The following is a 23,298-nucleotide window of genomic DNA, read 5'->3' as shown; positions in this document are numbered from 1 at the left end:
GCAGTCTGAAAGTCCCCTATATTATCTATCACAACAGACAGAAGTTTATGAAAGCTGTTTAGTCATATCCAAATACCTTATCCTCAAAAACACTACAAAACATACCACTCTATTAAGAACTGGGTACATGTGCTAACCTAAACATTACCACAAGGTGGTGGATCTCTTCCAGAGGGGACACTCCTGTGAAGGGGGAGGACACTCACTTCATGCACACATGTTTGCCTCCTCCTCCTGTATGAATAGTGTGACTGTGAGCAGGAGGGTAGTCAGGGAACATTCAGCAGTAGTGCCTGCACTGCTCACAACAGATCGTTGTCTGGGGCAAGAGGGCAGCAGGCCATGCATGAACACACAGACAGACAAGGGGAGATAATGGTGCCCAGCTAATCTTAGGAAACTGAAGAGAGCTTAGCTGTCCATGTTTTCACTGCCAGACACTCTCTGTCTTTTGCTAACAGAGAGCAGTGGAACTTGCGCTCGCTCTTGAAAGAGGTTCCAAGTTGTTTTTTTTCATTCATCTACTTCATCTGAGGTTTTTCAAACATGGGGTGCTCCTCATCCAGTGCACAGACTGTTGATCAAGAGAAAAGACCAGGCACCAAGCCAGAGGAGAGCAATGGAGAAACAGTGGGTAAGTAGTGATCACTCACATAGTTTAAATGTTTCAAATTGTAAATGATCTGTGTGTATGTTCAGCCTGTGATCTATACATTTTCTCAGGATAGACACAGTAGTTGTCCTAAGTTACTTTCATTCAGTCAGGACTGCTGCCGGCTGTTCTGGTACACCGTGTGCTTTCTCACTCTACTCTGCTGCACTGCACAGCACAGCACAGCACAGTACAGGACAGAATTATTCATGTTCAGCCATTTTTCTCATAAATGATGAAACATGGTTGTTATTTTTTGCCTGAGATCCACTGACAGTGTGTTGACAAAAACTGTAAACTGCATTACATGATTTATTGATGAAAAGAGACCTGAGAGAGAGAGAGAGTTGACTTGTGTGCTGATGCTTTGTTCGCTGCTTCATTCCATAAAGCTAATTGAGCATTTGGATCAACCTAGATTAGAAGAACTTCTTGCTAGAAAGCCCCCAGAGGCACATTTGTGATTTGTATTGGGCTATGCAAATAAAATTGACTTGACTCGAACTCTTATAGCAGCCCTGTGTTGAAGCCACCTGGGAGTGCTTAGCAGTTCATTTTTCAGCCTGAGGCAAGAATTGCAACCTAACCTGTTTGCTGCCATTCCTCAGTAGTCTAATTTGTGAGTTAATATACTTTAACATGCTAAAAAGAGCTTCTTTTTCCTACAAGATCAAACTGATCTAAAAAAGAGGGAACATCTACTTCATGCTGGCAAAATTTGCAAGCGAAAGGTTTCTAAAAATGTCAGTCACTTAGGTGCATTCCATAACATGCAAGCACAGATTATAATCTATGTGGTTGAAATTAGGTCTGGGAATTTACAGCTCACTAAAATTAGATGCAGTATTGTATAGGAGAAAGATGAAAGGCTAGAAGATTGACCCTAACCCTAACCCTAACCCCCTTTTGAAAAGAACCCGCATGCCTTCAGGCTACCCTGAAATTCCTCTGCATGGAACAGCAAAGCTCTGCTCTCTCCTCTGTGAAACAGTTTTGTATCTAGACATGTAGTCATGCCACATATACAAGAGATGTTGTGGGTAATCGCCTTGGTTTGTTTGACTTTGCATATGTACACTATGTTCGAGCCTGTGTAGATGTGTAGACGCCCATCGAGAGGCTTAACACAGGCTGATTGTCCATTCACGGGTCCAATCTACTCGGCTCATGCCTATGTCATACCAGGCACAGCTTCATGTACAGTATGTTCTCTCTTCATCTCCCCACATACAGTACATGCGTCATGACAGTCACTGCCCTTGTTAGAAAGTGCTCCTCTTTGTGTGTGACCGTTGATGCTCGAGTCAAGTTGGCACATTTGAATGAGGAAAGGCTCGATTATCATTTTTGAGCAAGAAAGCAAGCAAACATGTGTTATGTTCTTATCATACTTATCAAGAGTTTGTCATAAACACTTCCTGTCACTAGCAGCATTTCCATTTTCCACTATGTCACTGTGTGATGTTTGTGTCAGGGTATTGTCCCTCCAGCCGTCCAGTTATACGGTCACCTGTAGAAGCTCGGGTCCTTTTCCAGGGTCTTACATCACCACAACAAGAAAACCAGTTATTGTACTCTTTGCCAAGACGACAGGCTTCTCCAATGTAGCTGAACGGGTGGAGTTTGAAAAATCATACAGTATACAGTCTGTCTAACAAACCAGCTGTATGCCATCCAAGCCACCACTGGTCCCATCCCCTGTCCTGGCCCCCTGTCTGTCCCCCCCCCTCCCCCTTCCCCTCCCTCTGTGCTCGTAGCCAGCCCTGCCACTGTTTTGACTGGGATCTCTGTCATCTTTGGCTGGTAAATCATGTTGACACACGAGTCATCCATGCCTAGAAAGGCTGTCTCTGTCTCGACCCAAACACACACCCCACACACATTCACACTTTTCAACAGTGGTTCTGACCTACTGTACAGACAACAGCTATCCATTCTTTGTCATAGTCGGTGTTGGTGTGCAGCAAAAGCAAACTGTTACTTAAAGGAAGGAAAATGCTTTAAATCTTTTTCAAATTTGAAGTAAAACACACATTTTAAGTGATGTGTAGTTTGTTAAAAGCTACCTAAAAACATGTTTACCGTTACAATGCTACACTCAAGTGTGTAAAAAATAATGAACTGCACCTAAATACTAGTCTGTGCTACATTCTCTTCCACAGGCTCATTTTCATTTGAGGTGCCAGGCCCTCACATTCCCTTCCACCCATCACTCTTAGCTCTTTGTACCACTTCTGACAGACAAATAAAATCAGGAAGCTGTCCCTATCCACCCATTCAGCTAACTGAACCCTTCTGGTTTGTCTCATTTGTGAACAATGTCCACCCGGTGTTTTTGTGACAAGGTTATTGGTGAAATAATTAGACAAACTCAGTTTCCGTTGCGCTGTTGTAACTCCTGTAACTTAGATGTAAGTTGCTGTTCCTGACATTTGAGTTGAAGTATCCTGGCACACTATTGTTCCTCATCTACTATGGTTCTGCCCAGGGGCTGATAGCTTGTTCACACCCACAGATACAAAAACATGGGTTGGGGAATGAAAAGAAAGGTAGGGTGTCTCTCCAAAGGCAGCAAAGCTGAAAGTCACGTGTATCTTACTTCCTCTGAGAGTGCCTTGTGTGTCCTCAGGGCTCCAGACGAGCACAGGCTTCAATAAGTCATATTTTTCAACTAAGGAAATGAAAGGATGTTTTCTCTAGCACGCATTTTGTGTGCCTTATTGCTTACTGTCTACAGTACTTCCATTCCCTGTTGAGTTTAACTGCATTTCTGCTGTTTTGTGGGTTTAGCTTTATGTGATTTGGTCAAAAGGAGAGTTAAAGTAATCTCTTAAATGTATAAATGATCATCCGCATGTATATAATAATGTGTTGTTTATAATGTTTATGTAATACTAATGTTTGTTTTAATCTATACATTGAAGTTTTCTGCTGATTATGATTTTGCTATCAGTTCAGCAATAATTCATTTTTTCAAGAAAAGACAAAACAGCTTGCAATATAGCACTTGATGCTTGGATGACTGAGCGTCTTAGTGCCAGTGCATTATATGAGTGCTGATAAGAATGCTGTCCTGACAAATGTGATCATTTATTAACAAAACTATTCCATTCAAAGACTAGCTCAAGTACACTTTGAGACCCCCCACCATGTTTCCAGCTCATTAAAATGACAAATCTTCTTAAAAGCTCTTTTGTTGCTCTTTGTTGCCATGTATTTAGTGTTAAAGATTAACAGGACATCACTACCTGAACAGACTGATGCTTACCAGTTATAATTCTTAATCAAGCTTTTTTTCTGCTCATCTCTTTGTTGACAGCAGTCAGGAACGGCATCATCGCAGAGGATGCAGAAACCATCGAGGACCAGATGCAGCTGCCTGTGCAGAGCGCCTTACCAGATGATCTTCAACCAGGAGCCGATGAAGAGGCGGAGGCTGTGTTAGTGGCCCTGGAGGCTCAGGAGGATCTTGGCTCTGGGGAGGACCTCCTGTCTGCTCCTGAACCAAAGCAAGAACCTGTCGCCCCTGAAGAATCAGCTCCAGCCGCTGCTCCGGCAGAAGCTGCTACTGAACCTGAGGCTGTTGTAGTGGCGGAGGAGGCAATACCCCCTGTGGAGGAAGTTGCCCCTGTAGAAACTGCAGTGGCTGAGGCTACTCCTGAGGTCAAAGCCCCTGTTGAGGCTACAGAGGAGGTGCCTGCTGTGGAACCTGTTGTACCAGTGCAGGCCCCTGCTATTGTTGAGGAGGCAGCTGAGGCCTTGCCTGAAGTTGCCACCCCTGCTGTTGAGCCTGTTGTAGCAGAGTCTGCAGAGGCCCCAGTGGTTGTGGAGGAACCAGCAGCTGCTGAAGTGGCTGCTCCTGCGGAAGCAGAGGTTCCAGCTGACAATGCTGCAGCAGTTACTGCCTCAGCAGTGCCAGCTGAATCTTCTGCTCCAAGCGAGGCTGCAGCACCAGTCGAAGCTGCAGCACCAGTTGAATCTGCAGCACCAGTTGAATCTGCAGCACCAGTGGAAGCTGCAGCACCAGTGGAAGCTGCTGCACCAGTTGAAGCTGCTGCACCAGTTGAAGCTGTAGCGCCAGTTGAAGCTGTAGCGCCAGTTGAAGCTGTAGCTGTACCAGATGAGGCTTCAGTACCAAGTGAAGTCTCCGCACCAGCTGAATCTTCAGCACCCGTTGCTGCTGCTGAGCCTTTCATAGATCCAGCGATTGCTGTGGCAACTATTCCAGTTATGCCTCCAATATCTGCAGATGAAGCCCAAGCTGAGCCTCAGCCTGCTGCCGCACAGGCCACAGAACCTGCTGCGGCCCCAGCTGAGACTGCCCCACCAGCGGAAGCTCCAGCATCCACACCAGTGCTTTCAGAAGCCTCAGTAGAAGTAGCCCCAGAAGCTCCACCAGCAACTGTGACTTCAGAGTCAGCGGCAGACACTACAGCCCCAGTGGTTGAACCAACCCCAGCAGCACCTGAACCCTCACCTGAAGGTACTGACTAATACCCCTTAGCATATTTGCACAAAGAAATGTCTTTCCCCGCTTTTTTAGTCGTCTCTCTATCAATTATTGAAAAGTAAAAAGATCCCCCTCAACAGAACTCATATGTATTTAGCCATTTAAAGATTGCACATGATGAGTGTCACACTGCATTGCATTGTGGTCACATTTCCTTCCAGTGGGATTCCAGTGGATGATGGCTGCCATTGTTGACAAGAATTTGTCTTAAGTCATTTCATGCCCAGTTTTTCTGGCTCAGTAATTTAACCGATTTAACACAGCATTGTTTCCTGACAAACCTGTCATGCTAACTTTGACTCGAAGGCGTCGCACCGTATTATAATGTGCCTGATAAAGCATGAACAGCATATTCTGACAGCCTTTTGGCCAGGAACACAGCAGCATTCTCACTGGCTGAAATAGCTGAGAAATCTATGCAAACGTGTGTTCGCCATTAAGCATGTGCAAACAAGCAGAAAGAGGTGAGCAAGCAGAGCAAAAAAGGGAGGGGGGGGACTCAGATAAGAAGATCTTGTTTATACCCAAAGAAAACAATGAATGGTCCTTCACATGTCAGAAAAGTCAATCAGTCTTCTTGCATCAGACGACCCAAATAAGGTCGTTCTCAAAAGACAAAGTTTTACAACATCACCCCCTCAAAGGTGCTGGTATTGGTTACCAAGCAGGTATCCAACACATGGATGGCTAACAACGTCAAACACACAGTGAACAATCCTTCCTATAGGTTCCTGTCTGTACTCCTGTTATTGGCTTGAGCTGACAGGAAGAACAGAATATTGTTGGGCTGTGAGGCTGAACAGATAAGGCAGTGTGAGAAATAGAAAGCGGGCACGCATACTGGAAGCTCGTCTTGAGTGTGTCGATTATAGCAGGAGCATGTTGTCAGCACAATAGCTCCAGTCACGCAACTCTCAGTCATTGTGCTCTATTGTTAACTGCCTACAAAATAATCATGCCCTGCTGCTTCGCATTACATAAGACAATGTAAATGGTCTACAAGTCTGACCGGACTCAAATATCATGCAAATTGGTAGAAGTACTAGACGTAATGGCTTATTTTAAAGAGAGATTCAGTCGATTGTACTATACTTGAGATTACTCTGTATGATTCTCATTTATTTTTACACTGTTGCACCCATTTTTATCTCATTTAGAATGAAGATGCCATGTACTGTGTGCACATATAGCAGCAGTATTTTACATGCTTCACCCCAATATGTGGAATTTTGCACCTTTCCAGAGTTCTCTGGTTAAAATCTATGAAATACCCCCAACGTGTGTACCGTACTATTATTAACTGTTTACTTCATTGTGGAACTAAATGTGCCTCCAGTGGTCAGTTGCCTTGTGCAAGACAGAGATGATAGGTTTCAGTTCAGCCTGCACCCCACTCTGGACTCTAAGAGAACACGTTGTACTTTTTAGGGCAGAGACGCCCCTCCAGGCAGCACGTGTAGAAAACTGGCCTGGTGTGAGACATATTGCATAACTTTTATGAGACTCTCTCTCTCTCTCTGGAGGATACAGCTGTGTGCCAGACCAATTACCATACTGTATAGTATGTGTGTGTATGTGTTTGTGTTCAGACGCTAGGTAAATCACTAGTAAGTCAGTTCAGCAGAACCAGATGTGATGGAGAAGGAATGCCAGCTCCTCACTTTCTTCTCCTCTGTGGGGTGTCGTGACAGTACTAGTCTGATGATGGTAAAATCATATGTCAAACAAGCTCAGCATGAATGAAAAGAATTTGACTTGTTGTGAATGAAAATGTAATGTGTTCTCTTTCTTCTCTGTGTGTGTGTGTGTGTGTGTGTGTGTGCAGTGGTGGGAGCAGAGAGCGAGAAAGCCAAAAAGGAGGACTAAGCTGGTAAGAGCACTACCACAAACCACACTTTAACCCAATGCGAACACTGCAGGATCAGACTCACTTTACATTTAGAAGAGTGCTATTTCAATCAAAGACACTCAGAAGAACTACACATATTGTTCATATTCCTATGTTTGTGTAATGTCTTTTTCTCTGTTCTTTATCCTCTTTCAGGCAGAAGAGATTCACCGAAATAACGAAAAAAACCCAAAGCTACAAATATAAAAGGCAACTGGAGGAAAAACATGACACGGCATCAAAGCAAACACTACATTTTCAGTATTGTCTTATCAGCTCTCACCAAACCATACACCACATACATTAATACGCACAGTGCCTTAACACGTCATTGAGGAAAGATCAGGATTTCTTCCTACATTTGTAAATATAAAACCTTTACGATTTCGTTTTTCTACTGAGACCTTAAAGTGCCTGGAGCCACATACTGCACGTGTAACATCTGTACCGAAAGTACTATGAAAACACACGGGACAGGTAACATGAGACAAGAAGGGGTGCAATACTCTGTGAAATCCGTGAACTCTTCATGTAGAGGTTGTTAACTCATCAGAGACTTAGAGTGGCAGGATGTTGAAGTGTAGTCGAGGATACGTGCAGGAAAATCCTTAACTATTTAAAGTAGCTGCTTCTATGAGGAATACAAGCCAAACACAACTGTGAATGAAATGATGTAAAGAGCTTAATGGGAAACAGACACACCAAACAGCGTGAATGATAAACACAGATATTATTTAAAAGATCATAATTATGACGTAGAAGTTTTAGTGTAAATTCTGCCATAATACCACGTCTTCATCCGGTGTTTACACACTATCTTAAGAGCAGCCTTTCTAATAAGGTTGATATATTTAATAGGAATGACAGTACTAAGTGTTGAGTAACAGAGTGTACAGTGTAATACTGATAAGCACTACTGTAAGTCAAATCCATGTTTTCTTCATGTTTTTTTGGTTTCCATGAATAAATGATGAATAAAATGTGATTTTTTAAACATGTTTTTGAGGATGTGTTTGAGATGATTATATGGATATGTAGAAGATTAGTAACAACGTGATGAACCAGAGCCAGGTTGAGGATGCAGATGATCCAGGTTTACTCACTGATATGTCATCTTGCTGTTCCATGAAGCCGTTTTGTGCAGCTACACTTTAGCTGGCAGATGTTCATGAAATGATCATCCTGAAAATAAAGCTGTTTCAGACTATAGATTTAAAGACACCATAGGCCCTGGCAGCTCTGACATCATATGCACATTGGTTTTGGTTTTAGTGCATTAAATATATTCATGTGCAGCACAGTAAGAGATCACCTAGTTGAAATAATTGATAATTTACTATTAGTTCTACATGCCGTGTTTTAAAAAAACTTGTGTAAGTGTGTGAGGTGAGATGGATGTTGCGGGAACAAAAATGTATTTTGATGTCTGTTATCTTTTTTCATGTTTTTTTTCTGTAATATATATTCACTCTCTGAGCTTTGTCTATGATTCTGCTAACCTAGTGTACAGAATAAAGGTTTACTCACTAATACATGTGGTGGAGTTTTTTTTTCTCACTGTAATGAGGTCATGTTTTAGTGTAGGGTAGTCACCATGTTTCTAAATACTCCAATACATTTCATGCATATTAAAAAAATCCAGCATGGTCCAGCTACCATAGGATAATGATTTCATCATATGATGATCTGTAGATCTTTAGAATTATTTCAGGTGAATGATTTTATTTTGTGCTGTGTCATCGTCCTCACCAGAAACTATGAAAGTAGTTTCGGCAATTCAAATAAATAATTTTACTATGTGGAACAAACGTGCCCAACTCAACCACACGTCATTTAGAACAACTTAATACTTTGCATAAGAGTTGCCACAGTGCCAGCAATCTCAGAGAAAACATAGAAAATAGATAAGCATGGAGCAAACAGTGTGCAGGTTTATCTACAAGTACTATATCTACAGTACTATAGTTGATTACAAAGATTAAAACCACACACATGACACTTTTATCTAAACAGGAGTTATTGAATCAGTGTTGGAATCAGCCGATGTAGTGTTTGGAATGAAATCTACATGTACACAAACTTAGTTGACAAAGCATTGAGAATGATGAAATCTTTCTTAAAATGTACTTAGTAAGATATGTGTTAGTCTTTTTGTAGAAATTATTTTTCTATTGAGTTCAATTTTAAGCCCAATGAATGAAATGCATCATTGGTTATACTCTCCATACTCACAGTGAATGTCAAACATGATTAGAACAATAGTTAGAGAAACACACACTGCAATCTATCATCTATTTTAACCCATGATCTGGCTCAGAAAAAAGGGAGTGAGCCAGATCTTCGGTGAGATAATTAAAATACTTAATAAGTGTGAACACAGGCACTAAATGGCATGAAGAACAATTCCTAGCTAACTGCTACTGGATTGCAATGTGATTCAAGTTTGCCGCTTGCCCTCAGGCACCATCAAGAAGCTTATGCTGACGTGTCTCTAGAGAGAGAAAGAGAGAAAAGACAGGAAATGACACAGTGAATGTGTCACATCATATATGGGATGCTTGCTAAAATCATGATCAGTGTGTGAGGGGTGGAACATGCCAAAGAACATGTAATCTGGAGGTAGCTCACTCCTCAAGCCAAAAATATGTCAAAATACGGTGATTAGACACAATGTAGAGAACTACACATGTATTACAAGAGGGGATTAGTTTAGCTTGTACTGTCCCTTTTCATTTGTGTTTTCATGTTAATCACTTCAAATAAAAAATAAAATAAAAACAAGAGGGGATTAGATGAAACAAGATGGATCTAATTCCTCATTAAGCCCCTGGGGAGACACTGTTCTCAGACTGAACATCCATCTGTATCAGTTTGAGAAGAGAGGCGGCGATCAAGATCATCTCTGCTTGTTGGTGCAATGACTGTAATAACCCAGAAATGAAAATCAGTGGAGGAATGTCCACATGGGATATATAATCCCATACTGTTCCATGCGGCATCAACAGATAAATATATAAGAACTAAGCACCAACTGAGGAAGACACGAAGCACAAAGTCATCTTACAGTATTCATGTACAAATATCTTTATTGGAAATCAAGGACACAAGTCACCATTTAAGTCAATTAGAACATTTATTATTGAGTTATATTTGATCATTCATCATGTGGCATAATGAGAGAGGATCAGCTGTCATGGGTACGGCTGGTGACAGCATAGACCGGTAGCGTAATTCAATACAGCAAACAAGCTTAGATACTTTTCAGCTATTGTAAGTGAAATGTGAGCAGAGGGAATTTCGAATGCAGTGTCGTCTCCAAAAGTGTTTCATCAATGTTAATAAAGGAGGAGAAAGTGACAGAGCCTGACTGCTGTTTATCTGCGCGGTGACCTATCGACATGTTTGACAGCACTAAAAATCACTAAACGCTTTAGAAAAAGATCATTAAAATGATTGGTTCTATACAGGAGTTTTTTTGTTTTAAAAAAAAATCAATGCTTGCTTGGTCCACAAATCAAGGCACATAGTTTTCAGTGATATAATGAGTTTTCAGATGTTTTTATTGTTTGATAGATGTTCTTATTAGGATGCATCGGTCACAGGGCCCAAAACAGCAATTGCTTCAATCTCAACCAGTCCACCCTAGAGAAACAGAGAGAATAGTGAGACATGGCAGCTTGGTTGTTTGGTGATGGCTATGTTTGGTTTAATCCAGCAGAGAAGCAATAAAGAAAAATACAATTCTTCATCAAATACTCACTCTGGGAAGAGCAGCAACCTGGTAGGCAGCTCTGGCTGGGAAGTTGGTGCTGAAGACTAAAGAAAGCAGCATATGACATATACACATAGAAGGTTACAACAGGCACATATTTAAACATGGAGCGGCTGGGGTGAAGTTCCACAACTGGTCTGTCTACAAACGGTTTATTTTCTCATATTAAGTCAACATGAAGGCAATATTGTTTTTTCATTCAAAATCAGACACTGACTAGTCAATGCAGCCCATTAAGTTCTAATCAACACATTCATTTTGTGATTTTTCATCACCGACTAATATAAATCCAACCTTTTTCCCAGCAGGCACTTTGACTGTCACAGCAAGGAAAGCACAGGTGTAACTAATAACACTAATTAGAGCTTTGTCCCATTGTCCCCCATCAGTCTGCACAAGCAGTGGTTAGCCTTATTAGTTCCACTCATGCTTAGCTGCTATGACATGTTTCCTGTGAAAAGGACTTTTGTTAAATGGCTTAAATCCAGTTTATTATGCTTTTGTAATGTCATGGTGGTTTTTATTAAGAAAAATCCTCATGTTCAGTGGAAATGATTTTTTTTGGTAAACACTAACAGCATGTGAACAGACAAGCAAAAATCTGAATATAAAACTATTTGCTTTGTTTTGTGAGTTTTTCAATTGGCTTTCCAGGCTCTCTACTGACACACATATTGCAATATTGCACATTATTACAAAACATTAAAGTATTTCTTTCTTTCTCTGCAAGCGGTGTACTGTAACAATTACTGGATGCATAACTGACAGGAGAAGTCTGGCAAAAGTATTGCAATTTTTAAAAAAAAAAAGGCTTTGCAAACTGTTGCTGCACCCACACAGATGTTTTCACTTCTTTATTCGCCTTATTAAATTTCTTCAGCGGTCTGGGAGGGTGTGTGCAGACAAGACTTGATTGACATGTCTCTGATGCTTCTAATAAATTAGTTGGACCTGTTTCAGGCAGGAGAGTTTATTACTTTTATCATTCTTGTTGGTTCATGAAGTTCGGTGAACGTGTGTAATTCCAGCATAGCTCCACCCAACTTCAAACGGATCAGAAGTCTAATTAGTCAGAATAATGACATGGTTATGTTCAGGGCTTTAAACACTAATGCTAGTCCTTAATTATTGAAGTGCTCCTGGTATAATAATTTGTTTTCTTTATAAATAAACTGACTTTATGTTGCTTATGGATGAATATCATACTCTGCATACTGAAAATTCCAGGTATGGTTTAGAGTTAGAGGATTTCCTGGCTGTCTCTGGAGCATCAGATGTGGGATGACATTTAGTGTAGGACTTGATCAGCTGGCAGCAGCAGCTCAGGTTTCACTCTGCCTAGTGACTCAGCACACTTCAGCAGAAACTACGAGTTTGGTGACAGAATCACCTGTGCTTCTGAACATTGTCTACATACCTCTATCTGTATTTACTCTCTTCTTAATACATTAACATTATGAAGAAAAAGGTCAATTCAAAAATCAGAATCATGCATCCTGAAAATATGGTGCTGATACTCAAATGTAAAGATGCACAGAGTGAATAGAAAGATAGCAATAGATAGCACTCCAAACAAGTGATCAGGAAATCTTGTGAAAAATTAGGCCAGTGTGGATAGAGCCAGAGATCAGGCCAACCAAGTGAGACGTCATGTATTCAGCAACCATCATGTACGCCTGGATAATGCAGGTTTTCTGGATTGTGCTGACACCCAGTGGCAAAGTCTATATTGCAGGATGCAAGTGCTACACCTTTGCTTGATTACTCACATGAAGGTCTATCATGACTCTGCAGAAAGGAAAAGCAGCATATGAAGCAATGATATATTGAGAAGTAAATCCATCCATCATACTTACATTGCTTGTACACATCGTTGACATTGTTGAAGTCGTTCATGTCGGCTAACAGCACTGTGGTTTTCACAACTGCAGAAAACAATGACATAATGTTTAAATAAAAGACGCTCCTACACGTGAGCTTCTACGTTCATTCAAAATGTGTCACTTTAGTTTCTCCTCCTCACCATTCTCATAACCGCACCCAGCTGCTTTAAGGATTTCACCCATATTCACAAGAGCCTGAGGAGATTAAATAAGAGTTTATTAGTGAGAGCCACACGCAGCAGTCGTTTATTTTGATTTGCTAATAAAAGTGATACGATAATAGAAAGTGGAGATGTTAGAGAGGACTATAAAGCAAGCTTGACATGAATTTATAATCAATAATAAAAATGCAAATTGCAGTTCATTCATAGCAACCATTTAATGGATTGGATATGAGATAATCAGGTTAATAATAGAAGTTTAATGCACCAAACAGATTAAATTGAAGCAGAAAAAAAACTAACCACATAAAAGTCATCATTACTCAGAAACTCTAATATAAACACAATAAAATCTAGGATGACTTCCAATTTAGTAATGATCACATTTTATGAATGAATGATGACAGTGTGGTTGGTGGTGAGTCACCTGTTTGGTTTGCGCCTGGACGCCACCTTCCACCAACTGCCCGTTGGCAGGATCCATCCCCAGCTGACCTGAGATGTACATGGTCCGATCTACCACCACTGCCTGGCTGTGAGACGAAAACAGGAATAAAGAATCATCCACACTGGATTAAAAGTGAGCTTTTTAGGGAAAATAAGTTAAGTATTCCTGTCATCTTTAGTATTTTACTGCTACAGGAGGGCAGTTTTTGTATTTGTATTTAACTGTCTATTATACATATTTTACATGAGCATACCTCCACTTACTTTTCACTTATCAATTCCCAAAGTTCATGTGGTCAAATCATGGATTTTAAACATTTAATGAATCATAATGATTTCTCTGGCTAGATACAGATATTTTGTAACATAGAAGAATTCTTATTAAGGTTTATTAACATGTTGAGGGTGAAATACATAATATGCTGTCACCCAGTGGCCACACCGAAGCTGTAGGATTTGTCCAAACTTTATGAAAAGTCATAATAAACTTCATTAAAACAAATCTGTATTCAGAAAAAACAAAAATGTGAGCTCAGTACAGTTGATTTTAATAGTTCAGCCTTTGAATAGCTTACACAGTTCAAAGTTCAATCCCAAAATGTGCACTTTGCTCCTGAAGTGACTACTGATCCGCCTCCAGCTGTAACTACTGGACAGAGCAATGCAATGAAACTAATCTAGATGTACACATTAAGAAAATGCTAATGACCCTAACTCCTCTAATAAGTCTTCCCAACAGTCACCTCTCTTTACATATGCTCTAAATGTTTGTCAGCTGTGTGCCAGTGTAAACTTCAGCCTCAGTTTCAGATTGGACAGAATGGTCCGAACTCACAGCTGTGTCTCACCTGTACGGGCCGATAGCAGCAGGAGCTTTAGTTGTGCTGATAATCCTCCTGATCAATGCAGCCATTTCACTCACAATATATCTGATCAAAACAGGTGAATGACAACAGGCTTTGCAACAGTGTGCTGCAACAAGGGAAGGACAATGAGCAGTGGATGATCGTGACGCAAAACGTCAGAGCTGCTTTACCGTAAATCACCAAGTAGGGCGCACATGACATGTTTTTATTTGGCGTGTTTCCCTTAGTTTAAGTGCATATAAATCTGTCATACAATAACTACATTAATTAGTTGAGAAAACAACACATTATTTCAAAATAACTGATATTGGTTGTCTTTATAACTTTCCGTTGCGCCGATACACTACACATCCCATGAGCACCATCCGGAAGCAAACATCACACCAGACAGCGTGGAAGACACTCACATGCTAGCTAGCTTGATAAAGACAGGGCGTCTACACTACATTTCTGACATACAGTCATACTGGGGAATCTAGAGGTAACTGTATGATATGTAATCCTTTTGCATGTATTGTTTAGACATATTTTATTTGTGTTTTTGTTCAATAAATAAAGAAACGTAGCCAATCAGCTAGCTAACTAGCAGTTGGTGACATATTCTTAGGTCATGTCGCTTGTTAAGGGAGTCAGTGTAAGTTAGCAACGTGTGAACGATGCCTTCTTGTTTTCTACAGAAAATGTCTGCTGCTAAAGTGAAAATGCGGCAGAAGAAGATGAGAAACCAGCCGGCCAGTGTGCAGTATTCAACCTCCTCTCCCCTGAATGGAGGAGACAAACCGACCACCAGTAATGTTACCCTGTCTTTTTTTCTGTTTATACAACATGCATTTTAAGTTGTTCCTGTGATGCTTTACTGTTCTTTCTGTCTATAACCTGGACTCCTCTTACAGCTGCATGCATTTCACAGAGGTCAGCAGTTTTCATCATTTCCCTGACTACCATTTAATGCAGTGTCAGCTGGTGGTTGAGTTTCAACAACAAAAACAAACCAGAATTTGTCACAAAGTATCTCTGTCAGCTTTACACCAAACATCTCTGAGGATGCAGGACAAGCAAATAAAGAGTTTATCTACTATAGTACTTTAGCTTGAATTGACTTTACTATCAAGATATTTTTCTAAAATGTGTCATATTTCAATATTGATTACATTCTTATTTTTGCATGAAACTGACAAAATAATAATTTTTCCAAAGGTAAAGGTGGTGATGGACAATCTGATGCTCGAACATCATCAGAAAGGTCGAAGAGCTCTCACCATAAGGGTGGATGGGTCCGCGGTCACCATAAAGATGGTGGAGGTTATGCCAAAGAGATGCCGAAATACATTACTGGTAAAGACATTGGTTTACTCTTACAGATGCATACTGCTATTGACTCACTTGACATACTTAAAAGTTCAGTGCCTCCACCGCTCTCCTCTGCTCCCACCTTTATCCAGCTGGAGCTTTCGCCAGAGCCAGGGCAGCAGAAGTAAGTGCCATGCTGAAAGCCGTCACCAAGACAACGGGCAGCTGCCACGTGTTTGGAGCCCTGCCCAAACACATGAGGAGACGAGCCATGAGCCACAACACCAAGCGTCTTCCTCACAGGCTGAGAGAAGTGGCCAACAGAATGGTAACTTTCAGGATGCATTTCCTTTTTTTTTGCATCGTCATTCTGTTTTCAGTGCCTCTTATTCACCTGAATGTAGAAATGTGTCCTTTTGTGTCTACACTCCACACACATTGAAATATCACTGTCACATCCTCATGGTCCGTGAAAATTTCTGTTGTCCCCCCCTCCAGCGAGAGAAGAGCCTCCAAGCTGGCTCTAAGAAGAAGAAGGAACAGGCGAAGAGCAAGAGCCGCAAGGCCCGCCGCCGGCACGGAAATCTGCTGCTGGCGTTCAACCGCCGCCAGAGAAAGAATGTGTGGCTGGAGACGCACATTTGGCACGCCAAGCGCTTCCACATGGTGAAAAAGTGGGGCTATTGCCTGGGGGAACGACCCACATACAAATGCTATCGTCCCTGCTACAGAGCCATGAGCAGCCATTGCCTACTGCAGGTATAGACACTCACGTAAATGAGTGTGTGTTTTATTTACTTCACTCATTTAGGATGTGATTAAAATTAACTTAACCTTTTCTGGTTCTGTCCACTCAGGACCTTTCTTATTACTGCTGCATCGAGCTACAGGGAGAGGAACACAAGCTGCTGGCTTCTCTGTCGCAGCTGACAAGCAAGGAGGCCGGTGAGAGCGAGCCCTACTTCAGCCACTAATACAGCTTTAGATTTGTGATTCATTTTCACTGATTAAAGTTTAACTTGAATAGTTGGATTAATGTGCTGTTGGTATGTGTTCGCAGGTCCTACATTTGCTGCAGCGCTGTGTCTGTCAGGAAGAAGACAGGGCAGTGTGGTGGTGTACAGAGCAGGTCAGTACCCCTCGCAGCCCCTGGGCCCTGTCACCTTCCTCTGGAGACCCCGTACACAGGACTCAACTCACAGGCAGCTATGGATCTGGGCTCATCCCACTCTCAAGCAGGTATGTTGATGCCTAATGCAGAAGCTTATATATTATTGGTATTGTTGGTATTATTTAACAAAAGGTTGAATTTTAGTAGCGTTGACATTTGCTGTTAAGATAGAGGAAGTCAGCAGTAATGTTGACTCCAGAATCTGTGTGCTCTTTCCAGGACCTTCTCCCAGAGTTACAAACTGTGTGCCAGTGTTGTGAGGCTGTTCTTCCTCCAGTAGTGCCAGTGGTGACGCCTGCAGAGGTCGCATCCACTGTAGAATCAGAGCCAAAGCCTGAAAAGACCCCTGAGGCAAAGAAGATGACTGGAACTAAGAGGAAGAGGAACCACAAGGACGACAGTGGACCTCCAGCCAAGAAGATCCTGGGAGATGGAACCAGATCTCCCAACACCCCAGTTACCTGGAAGTCCAGCTCAAATGGAATAGTTATAAAGTTTGTGTAGTTTCTAAATTGGATTAAAATGCGGCAGTGAACATTTTGGTGGCGGTGACATGAATTCTTTAATTTGTTATTTTTGTGTTGCAGTGATCTCACAATGGAGATGGTACGCTATCGTCTGATTGGACCACAGTCTCATTCTGTGCTGGCTGAAACTTTGGAAGCTGCAACAGACTGTGATGTAAGATTTATAATGCTACAACATTTCTAAAGTTGACAACCTCTCCTTTTTCATATTGAATAACAATGTTTTATGTTTGTATTTTTTAAGGAAATGAACAAATCCCAGCCCTCTTCCCTCTGGTGGCCTGAGCACTGCAAAGATGAGAGCAAGATGAATCTGCATCAACAACAAGCTGATGTCTTCCACATACTGAAAGGTTGTTTTTTTTTTTAACCATTGCTGTGTTAATCAGAATACTGTTTTTTCCCCTAGTACACTTGTGTTACCATTTGTTTCTGAGTGTGTGTGCCCTGTGTCTAACCATGACTATATAATTCATGCAGGCATCTATTCGACCGGAGAGCTTCCCTCTGGCACAGTGCTGGGACTTACTGTAGATGACCCCAGGCTGACTTTACCAACAAAGAAGGTTAAAGCTTTGCCCTGTGTAAAGCAGGCACAAGGTAAAATCTGACCTACCAGACGAACAGTGGAGGGTTAGGCAGTTATATTGTAATTAAGTGCACTCATCAGGCGAGCTGTACTGTTCATGTATGTCCTACATTACTTGATATAGTCTTTGTTTTCATATATAACAGATGGTCCCTGATCATGAAATAAGAGCTATCTAAAGTTGAGCTCAGAATGAGTCTGTTGTTTCTGGTCCTGAGGCTGTTTCACTGAGTACACATCTGGTTCTGTGCTCCTGGGGGGACTCTGCTTCACCATGCAGATGTTCCAGGTTCGAATCCTGGCAGGACCCTGTACTCCAAGAACGCCCTCAGTGACAGACAACAGCTGATTCGCTGATTAGGAGAAGGAACTTGAAAGATAATGAGGGTTACTTTCAAACTGGGCCTCATAATTTCAGTTTTGAAAAATCTGTCAATCCTGTCACTGTCAAGACTTTTTCCTTTTTGGACAGTTCTAGTTAACAATAACATTACTTCACTGGTTGTTTATATTTTTGCTGTGCTGGCATGATATTAATTAGATGCTGTGCAATAAGACCAAAATCTCATATCATGATATGTTGTTTCATAACCAGATAACTATACATATGTAATGTAAATTCAGTGAATAAAGAGTTTCATGTACATGTCAGACTTTCCATACATAATATGGACCTCATTACGTTACTGTAAGTGCGATGAAAGCGTTGCAAGTAAAAGCCAATAAGAGATGGACAGACTCCATCTAGACTACAAATTAAACGGTAATATATATTATAATAAGAATAATAATATGAATAGATGTTAAGATGTTTTTCTATCATCACATAACATATTGTCATATTGCACAGCCCTAATATTAATAGTATATTAGTTAGGTGGAGAAACAGAATTTAATTGCTTTATCTTCATCTTAAGTTGTATGTGGGGGAAAAAAAACTATTAGGATAATTTAAAAATGAAAATATTTAGAACTCATTTGAAAGCCTATGTACACTCTTGAACTTATAAAGATTGTTTACAGCATAGAAGAATAACAGGAAAGACTGAACAGCATAGGTTTCATATGGACCAGTTCCCATTGTGAAACCCAGTAAGCATGGGTATTTTGCTTTGTTCCAGTCTGTATTGTATTCAGTTTGTGCAACTTTTGCTGTGCTAAACTGTTTGTTCAACAAGGCTAAAGGTCACCACCATTTCATAGATCATATAAGAACTATATATAAATGAAGGACACAGTGGAATACATTTTATTAATTAGCAACCAATTAACTGTTCATTTAGTAGATTGATTAAAAACAGATGTAGCAAGATTAATGTCTCGCCTGACACAAATCTGCGTTAATTTCCAAGTTGAGATAAATGAGAGGATTGGCTGTGTGACTCATGTTTAGTTAGAGGCCTGAGACGTATAACATTGACGCTGCTCATACAGGAGCATTCTTTGTGTGTGTGTGTGCTGTTTGTTTCAGAGGTGGACGAGGAGAAGAGTAGGGAGCTGATGTTACGAGGCGTACCTGAACACTGCTGTCAGAGTTTCTTGTGGGAGCAGTCCGTCCGCGACAACGTCACTGATAACAAAATATCAGAGCAGGTATCACAACATGGATTATCACAACTGACTAACTCCTTTCTGTAACATCAGACATTAAATCTCAGATTCTAAAAGCACAGATAAGCTCAGATGTTCTTACCTCTATCATTATCTATTCTTCACAGGAGTTGAACCGAATGAAGAGTGAGGTCCTGGTTCCTGGCTCCAGGCTGAGCCCAACTCCCCTGCAGGGCAGAGTTCCCATATTGCTGGTTCACCAGCCTGGCAAGCAGGTGGGACACGAGATGAGTTCCTGGGGCGCTGGATGGGACGTGCTGCTCCCTAAAGGCTGGGGCATGGCCTTCTGGGTGCCACTGGTAGGTAGAATGGATGGCCATGTTATTTGATTGATTATGATTGAACTTTATTATCTTTTCACTGTCATCCACATGTTGAAGAAGTTCAAATGAAGAACTTGATAATATGGATTTCATTAAATAGTGTGTGTGTGTGTGTGTGTGTGTGTGTGTGTGTGTGTGTGTGTGTGTGTGTGTGTGTGTGTGTGTGTGTGTGTGTGTGTGTGTGTGTGTGTGTGTGTGTGTGTGTGTGTGTGTGTGTGTGTGTGTGTGTGTGTGTGTGTGTGAAGTTACAATACAGTGAAAGTTAGAAAGTTCTGTAGAAGATGTTTTCATTATTTGCTTGCATTGTCTCATGTTTTGGGGCGATTCCATTTTGTTTGGACAGGCACTGTGAAAATGTTAAATGTACCTTGAAATTTAAAAGCAGCCTGGAAGCCCTGGGGTTTGCTTTATTTCGTCAAGCCTAAAATCCAATGTTTCTCTTTCCCCACCTTATTTCTTCCTCTGCCAGGTGTACAGAGGAGTTCGCATTGGTGGCCTAAACATGAGCCTGAAACACTCTCAAAATAAAGGAGCTCCTCACTTCCCCCACGACTACCCAGACTGCCCTGCGGGCGTTCGTTTTCAGGAGGAGCAGGAGGTCGAGCTTTTAGACAAGTTCAAAAGGTTAGCTAAAGCCCCAGCGGGAGAGTCACCAAAAAATAATGCTGTGTATTATTATTATTATCAGAAAATGTATCTGCCTCCTCTTGGTAAGAATTGTTTCACTTTACATCTTGTGCTACCAAAATATTTGTGTATACTGTAAAATTATTTTGGCATGTAACTAATATGTCAACCTGTTGTTAGAAAAGAGAATCATGAGCTCAATTATACTGATGGAGATGATGTTCCTACAATATATTTAAAAAAAAACCTTTTTAACTGAGGGGGAAATGTTTACAGTTACATAAACATTAAGTAAGGTGATAATAAGACTATGTTGGAACTAAAGATACTTAGTCCTGGTTTCAGTCATCGTATCACGGTACAGTTACCATCCACAAATATATATTTATATATATAATATTCACTAGCCTTCATCTTAAGTTAGTAGTGAGTTTGTCAGTGGATTAGAGGTTTTGATAGAGAGAAGCACTTCACAGCTCTGACCCCAGTTAATTCCCATCATGCGCATCGTTCCCTCTATGCAGATGAGATGGTAATAAGGCTGCGAGCAGCTCATCCCCTACTACCCTCTGCTCAACAGTCGGGATGTGTTTCATAAATTGGCAGGGTTGCCCCAACAGTTTGACAAGGGTTTGACCTTCTGACGTTTCTCTGTAGGCGTCCGCCCGCCAAAAGGACCAATTACATTAAACATGGCTGTCTGGCTCCGTTCTGTTGCCCATGGCAACAGCTGGCCGAGGAGTGGGAGCTCATCGTGAGGGAAGGAGGAGAGGAGAGAAAAGAGGACAGCCGGACCCAAAGCACAACAGAGGCTGACACAGAGATGGAAGAGATGACATCATGTCAGGATGTCACCATGATAAAGCCTCCGAGTCGCTTCACTGTTCTGAGGTAAATATTTGTCTTTGCCTCTTTTGCATTCTTATTTGTGATTTATGCTGATGATTCATTATCTTTTTCATCCTCCCTCTTGTAGTACTGTGAACATAAACTCTCATCAGAATTGACTCAAAACACGTCAAGGTCCCCGCAGACATTTAAACATCCTGCGCATCTAAATCACACTTCTAACAATATTAATGCAGTTGACTTTTAAGGGTCCCCAGAGCAGAAATGTGCACAGCTTTTGTCCTCCAATCATCTGTTACTTCTTTCCTGTTTTTAAAATTTTTTTTTTTATTAAGAGACCTCGGCGCTGCTTTTGACAGGCTTGATGCATGGCTCTTCTCCAGTCTACCTCCCTTTCATCATAATTTCCCTGATGAGAATACCCAAAGTACATCCAGCCTTAAATTGCTGCAATACATCACAGAGATTAGTAGAGGGGAAGAGTTGCGTCTATCCCCATAAAACCATCACACATGCCTTTGAGTAATGACTGACTTTATGGGGAAAAAATTGGATTGATTTTCACTCTCCATTGGCTGCCTTTTTGTTTTCAGCATTAGAAATACATTTAAAAAACGCTCCTCAGCAAAATGTTGTCACTAAGGACGCTCAGGGCAAATGAAAATGCAACTTTTCCTTTAAATATGAATCATCTCTTATAAATTGGTTATTTGCTCCCTAGAAACCGCAAGTCTGTGAGGCTGCTCTCCGGTTGGTGCAGGCCCTCTACATCTAAAGGTCAAAGGCCTTGCCGCGTCGGGGAGGTGCCGCCTCTCGACCGCTCAGCTATGAGGTCTTTTCTCACCGCCCACGGGATGAGTGTGGTGTGGGTGCGTCTGACGCTGCTGTCGAAGGGTAAACCGGAGCTCCACGCCATCGTGTGTGTGCCGACCGCAGAGGACCTGAAGCTGCTAAAAAAAGAGCGAGGCAGTAGCGGGCCCCAGGAGCCGCCCCACAGAGACCACTTTAAAAGCAGAATTAAATCTCGAAAGAAGAGCTCCAAAAAATCTGCCGCCACCTCTCAATCCTCTGATAAAACTGAGGGTAAAGCGTCAGACCTTCCCTCTGCCTCAGACCCAAACCCCACCACATCTGAAGATGCCATATCATCCTCCTCGCCTTCCTCTGATCTTGTGTTCGGGCTGTGGCCGGATCCTCTGCCCAGCGTCAGCTCTCACTGCTCACGGGTGGCACTAGGCTGGGTCACTCAGGGCGACTTCTCCCTGTCTGCAGGCTGTGGGGAAGCTCTTGGGTTGGTCAGTGTTTCAGGTCTCCTCAACACCCTCCTCAACCAGCCGGTGGAACACAGAGGAATGGTGCTGCTGCGCAACCCCTCATCTCTCCAGTATCGCTTTGCTAAAATCAACATAGAGGTCTGATTGAAACATCTGAGCGTGTGCAGAACTTGATTACATGGAACGGCAGGTTAATGGAGAAAGGTCGACCTTTTTGCAGAAGCCTGAAGTTACATGCAATCAAGTCGCATGATGCTTCATTCAATCAAATGACATGTGAGCCAACAGAAACTCTGTGCCTTGATAGTGGCCTCCTTGGATTGTGCCATCATCTACTTCACTGTGTTGGCTGAAGACTTAATGACATGCATGTGGTATGACAGCAAGCTACCTGGTAGTGGTTTAAAAGATCATTTTAAGTTGTGGATATTGTACTCTAGGAAAGAGACACTTATTGTTTCAGTTGAATATGGCTCCGAAAAAAAGGATCAGTTAAATAGTATTAACTGAATTAAAGCCTAGGTTTTAGTTAGTTTCCAAATAATTTATCACTTCTTTTACACCTCTCTTTATCCAGACTGATGATGCTGGGAGACTTTATGTTGGTGGCATGAATTATTTCAATTTTAAGTGAAATGAATGGGTTTACATGTGACAGTTTGTTTAAAAATTGTCACAGTATTGAAGAGGTTTTGTTTCAATATAAGCTAATAAAATACCCATACTGCATTGACAGAATATACTGTGTGTGAATATCCTCTGTATCCTTCAACAGTGAATTACACATTATAGCCTGTCCATTACACCTAAACGCATTGAACAACTGATAGTTTAACATTCATTCTTTTTATAGTTACA

The 23,298-nt window shown here is 41.5% G+C and overlaps 3 protein-coding genes and 1 long non-coding RNA gene across 6 annotated transcripts; 3 read left to right on the top strand and 1 right to left on the bottom strand.

Moving 5' to 3' along the window:
* The first annotated feature begins 345 nt into the window (after positions 1 to 345).
* LOC133983335 (fibrous sheath CABYR-binding protein-like) lies at positions 346 to 4,727 on the top strand. Its single transcript, XM_062422389.1, has 3 exons — positions 346 to 634; positions 3,972 to 4,366; positions 4,452 to 4,727. The coding sequence occupies exons 1-3, from the start codon at positions 547 to 549 to the stop codon at positions 4,725 to 4,727; spliced, it is 759 nt and encodes a 252-aa protein (XP_062278373.1). The 5' UTR covers positions 346 to 546.
* Positions 4,728 to 4,743: 16 nt separating this feature from the next.
* Positions 4,744 to 7,889, top strand: LOC133983268 (uncharacterized). Its single transcript, XR_009925371.1, has 3 exons — positions 4,744 to 5,135; positions 6,988 to 7,032; positions 7,207 to 7,889. It is a non-coding gene; the product is annotated as an uncharacterized LOC133983268 (long non-coding RNA).
* A 2,649-nt stretch (positions 7,890 to 10,538) lies between these two features.
* On the bottom strand, positions 10,539 to 14,319 carry LOC133983408 (2-iminobutanoate/2-iminopropanoate deaminase-like). Its single transcript, XM_062422481.1, has 6 exons — positions 14,162 to 14,319; positions 13,294 to 13,399; positions 12,846 to 12,900; positions 12,679 to 12,747; positions 10,811 to 10,866; positions 10,539 to 10,692 (listed from the first exon to the last, which is right to left on the bottom strand). The coding sequence occupies exons 1-6, from the start codon at positions 14,224 to 14,226 to the stop codon at positions 10,633 to 10,635; spliced, it is 411 nt and encodes a 136-aa protein (XP_062278465.1). The 5' UTR covers positions 14,227 to 14,319; the 3' UTR covers positions 10,539 to 10,632.
* On the top strand, positions 13,431 to 23,167 carry pop1 (POP1 homolog, ribonuclease P/MRP subunit). Of its 3 annotated transcripts, none has more exons than XM_062422480.1 (16): positions 13,431 to 13,446; positions 14,857 to 14,968; positions 15,377 to 15,514; positions 15,622 to 15,797; positions 15,968 to 16,228; positions 16,327 to 16,414; positions 16,530 to 16,708; positions 16,860 to 17,134; positions 17,228 to 17,321; positions 17,412 to 17,520; positions 17,648 to 17,767; positions 19,228 to 19,349; positions 19,475 to 19,666; positions 20,160 to 20,314; positions 20,975 to 21,208; positions 21,888 to 23,167. In XM_062422480.1, exons 2-16 carry the CDS (start codon positions 14,860 to 14,862, stop codon positions 22,582 to 22,584), a joined length of 2,949 nt encoding a protein of 982 aa, XP_062278464.1. In that variant the 5' UTR covers positions 13,431 to 13,446; positions 14,857 to 14,859; the 3' UTR covers positions 22,585 to 23,167. The 3 variants fall into 3 exon arrangements, with proteins under 3 accessions (XP_062278464.1, XP_062278462.1, XP_062278463.1); XM_062422479.1 differs by lacking the exon at positions 13,431 to 13,446 and adding an exon at positions 14,318 to 14,660; XM_062422478.1 differs by lacking the exon at positions 13,431 to 13,446 and having other exon boundaries at positions 14,317 to 14,968.
* The last annotated feature ends 131 nt before the right edge of the window (positions 23,168 to 23,298 follow it).

This window comes from Scomber scombrus, chromosome 7 (genome assembly GCF_963691925.1).
Source record: "Scomber scombrus chromosome 7, fScoSco1.1, whole genome shotgun sequence".
In the NCBI taxonomy this organism is placed as follows: Eukaryota; Metazoa; Chordata; class Actinopteri; order Scombriformes; family Scombridae; genus Scomber; species Scomber scombrus.
This window is presented reverse-complemented; position numbering and strand designations above follow the sequence as displayed.

Coding starts and splice junctions, on each gene's coding strand:
- LOC133983335 (XM_062422389.1), top strand. CDS start 547: ATGGGGTGCTCCTCATCCAGTGCACAGACTGTTGATCAAGAGAAAAGA. Junction 635..3,971: donor GAGCAATGGAGAAACAGTGG/GTAAGTAGTGAT, acceptor CTTTGTTGACAG/CAGTCAGGAACGGCATCATC. Junction 4,367..4,451: donor TGCCTGCTGTGGAACCTGTT/GTACCAGTGCAG, acceptor AGCCTGTTGTAG/CAGAGTCTGCAGAGGCCCCA.
- pop1 (XM_062422478.1), top strand. CDS start 14,836: ATGCCTTCTTGTTTTCTACAGAAAATGTCTGCTGCTAAAGTGAAAATG. Junction 17,135..17,227: donor TCAAATGGAATAGTTATAAA/GTTTGTGTAGTT, acceptor TTTGTGTTGCAG/TGATCTCACAATGGAGATGG. Junction 21,209..21,887: donor AGTCGCTTCACTGTTCTGAG/GTAAATATTTGT, acceptor TTTGCTCCCTAG/AAACCGCAAGTCTGTGAGGC.
- LOC133983408 (XM_062422481.1), bottom strand. CDS start 14,226: ATGGCTGCATTGATCAGGAGGATTATCAGCACAACTAAAGCTCCTGCT. Junction 12,901..13,293: donor TCCAGGCGCAAACCAAACAG/GTGACTCACCAC, acceptor TAATCTCCTCAG/GCTCTTGTGAATATGGGTGA. Junction 10,867..12,678: donor CAACGATGTGTACAAGCAAT/GTAAGTATGATG, acceptor TGCTTTCTTTAG/TCTTCAGCACCAACTTCCCA.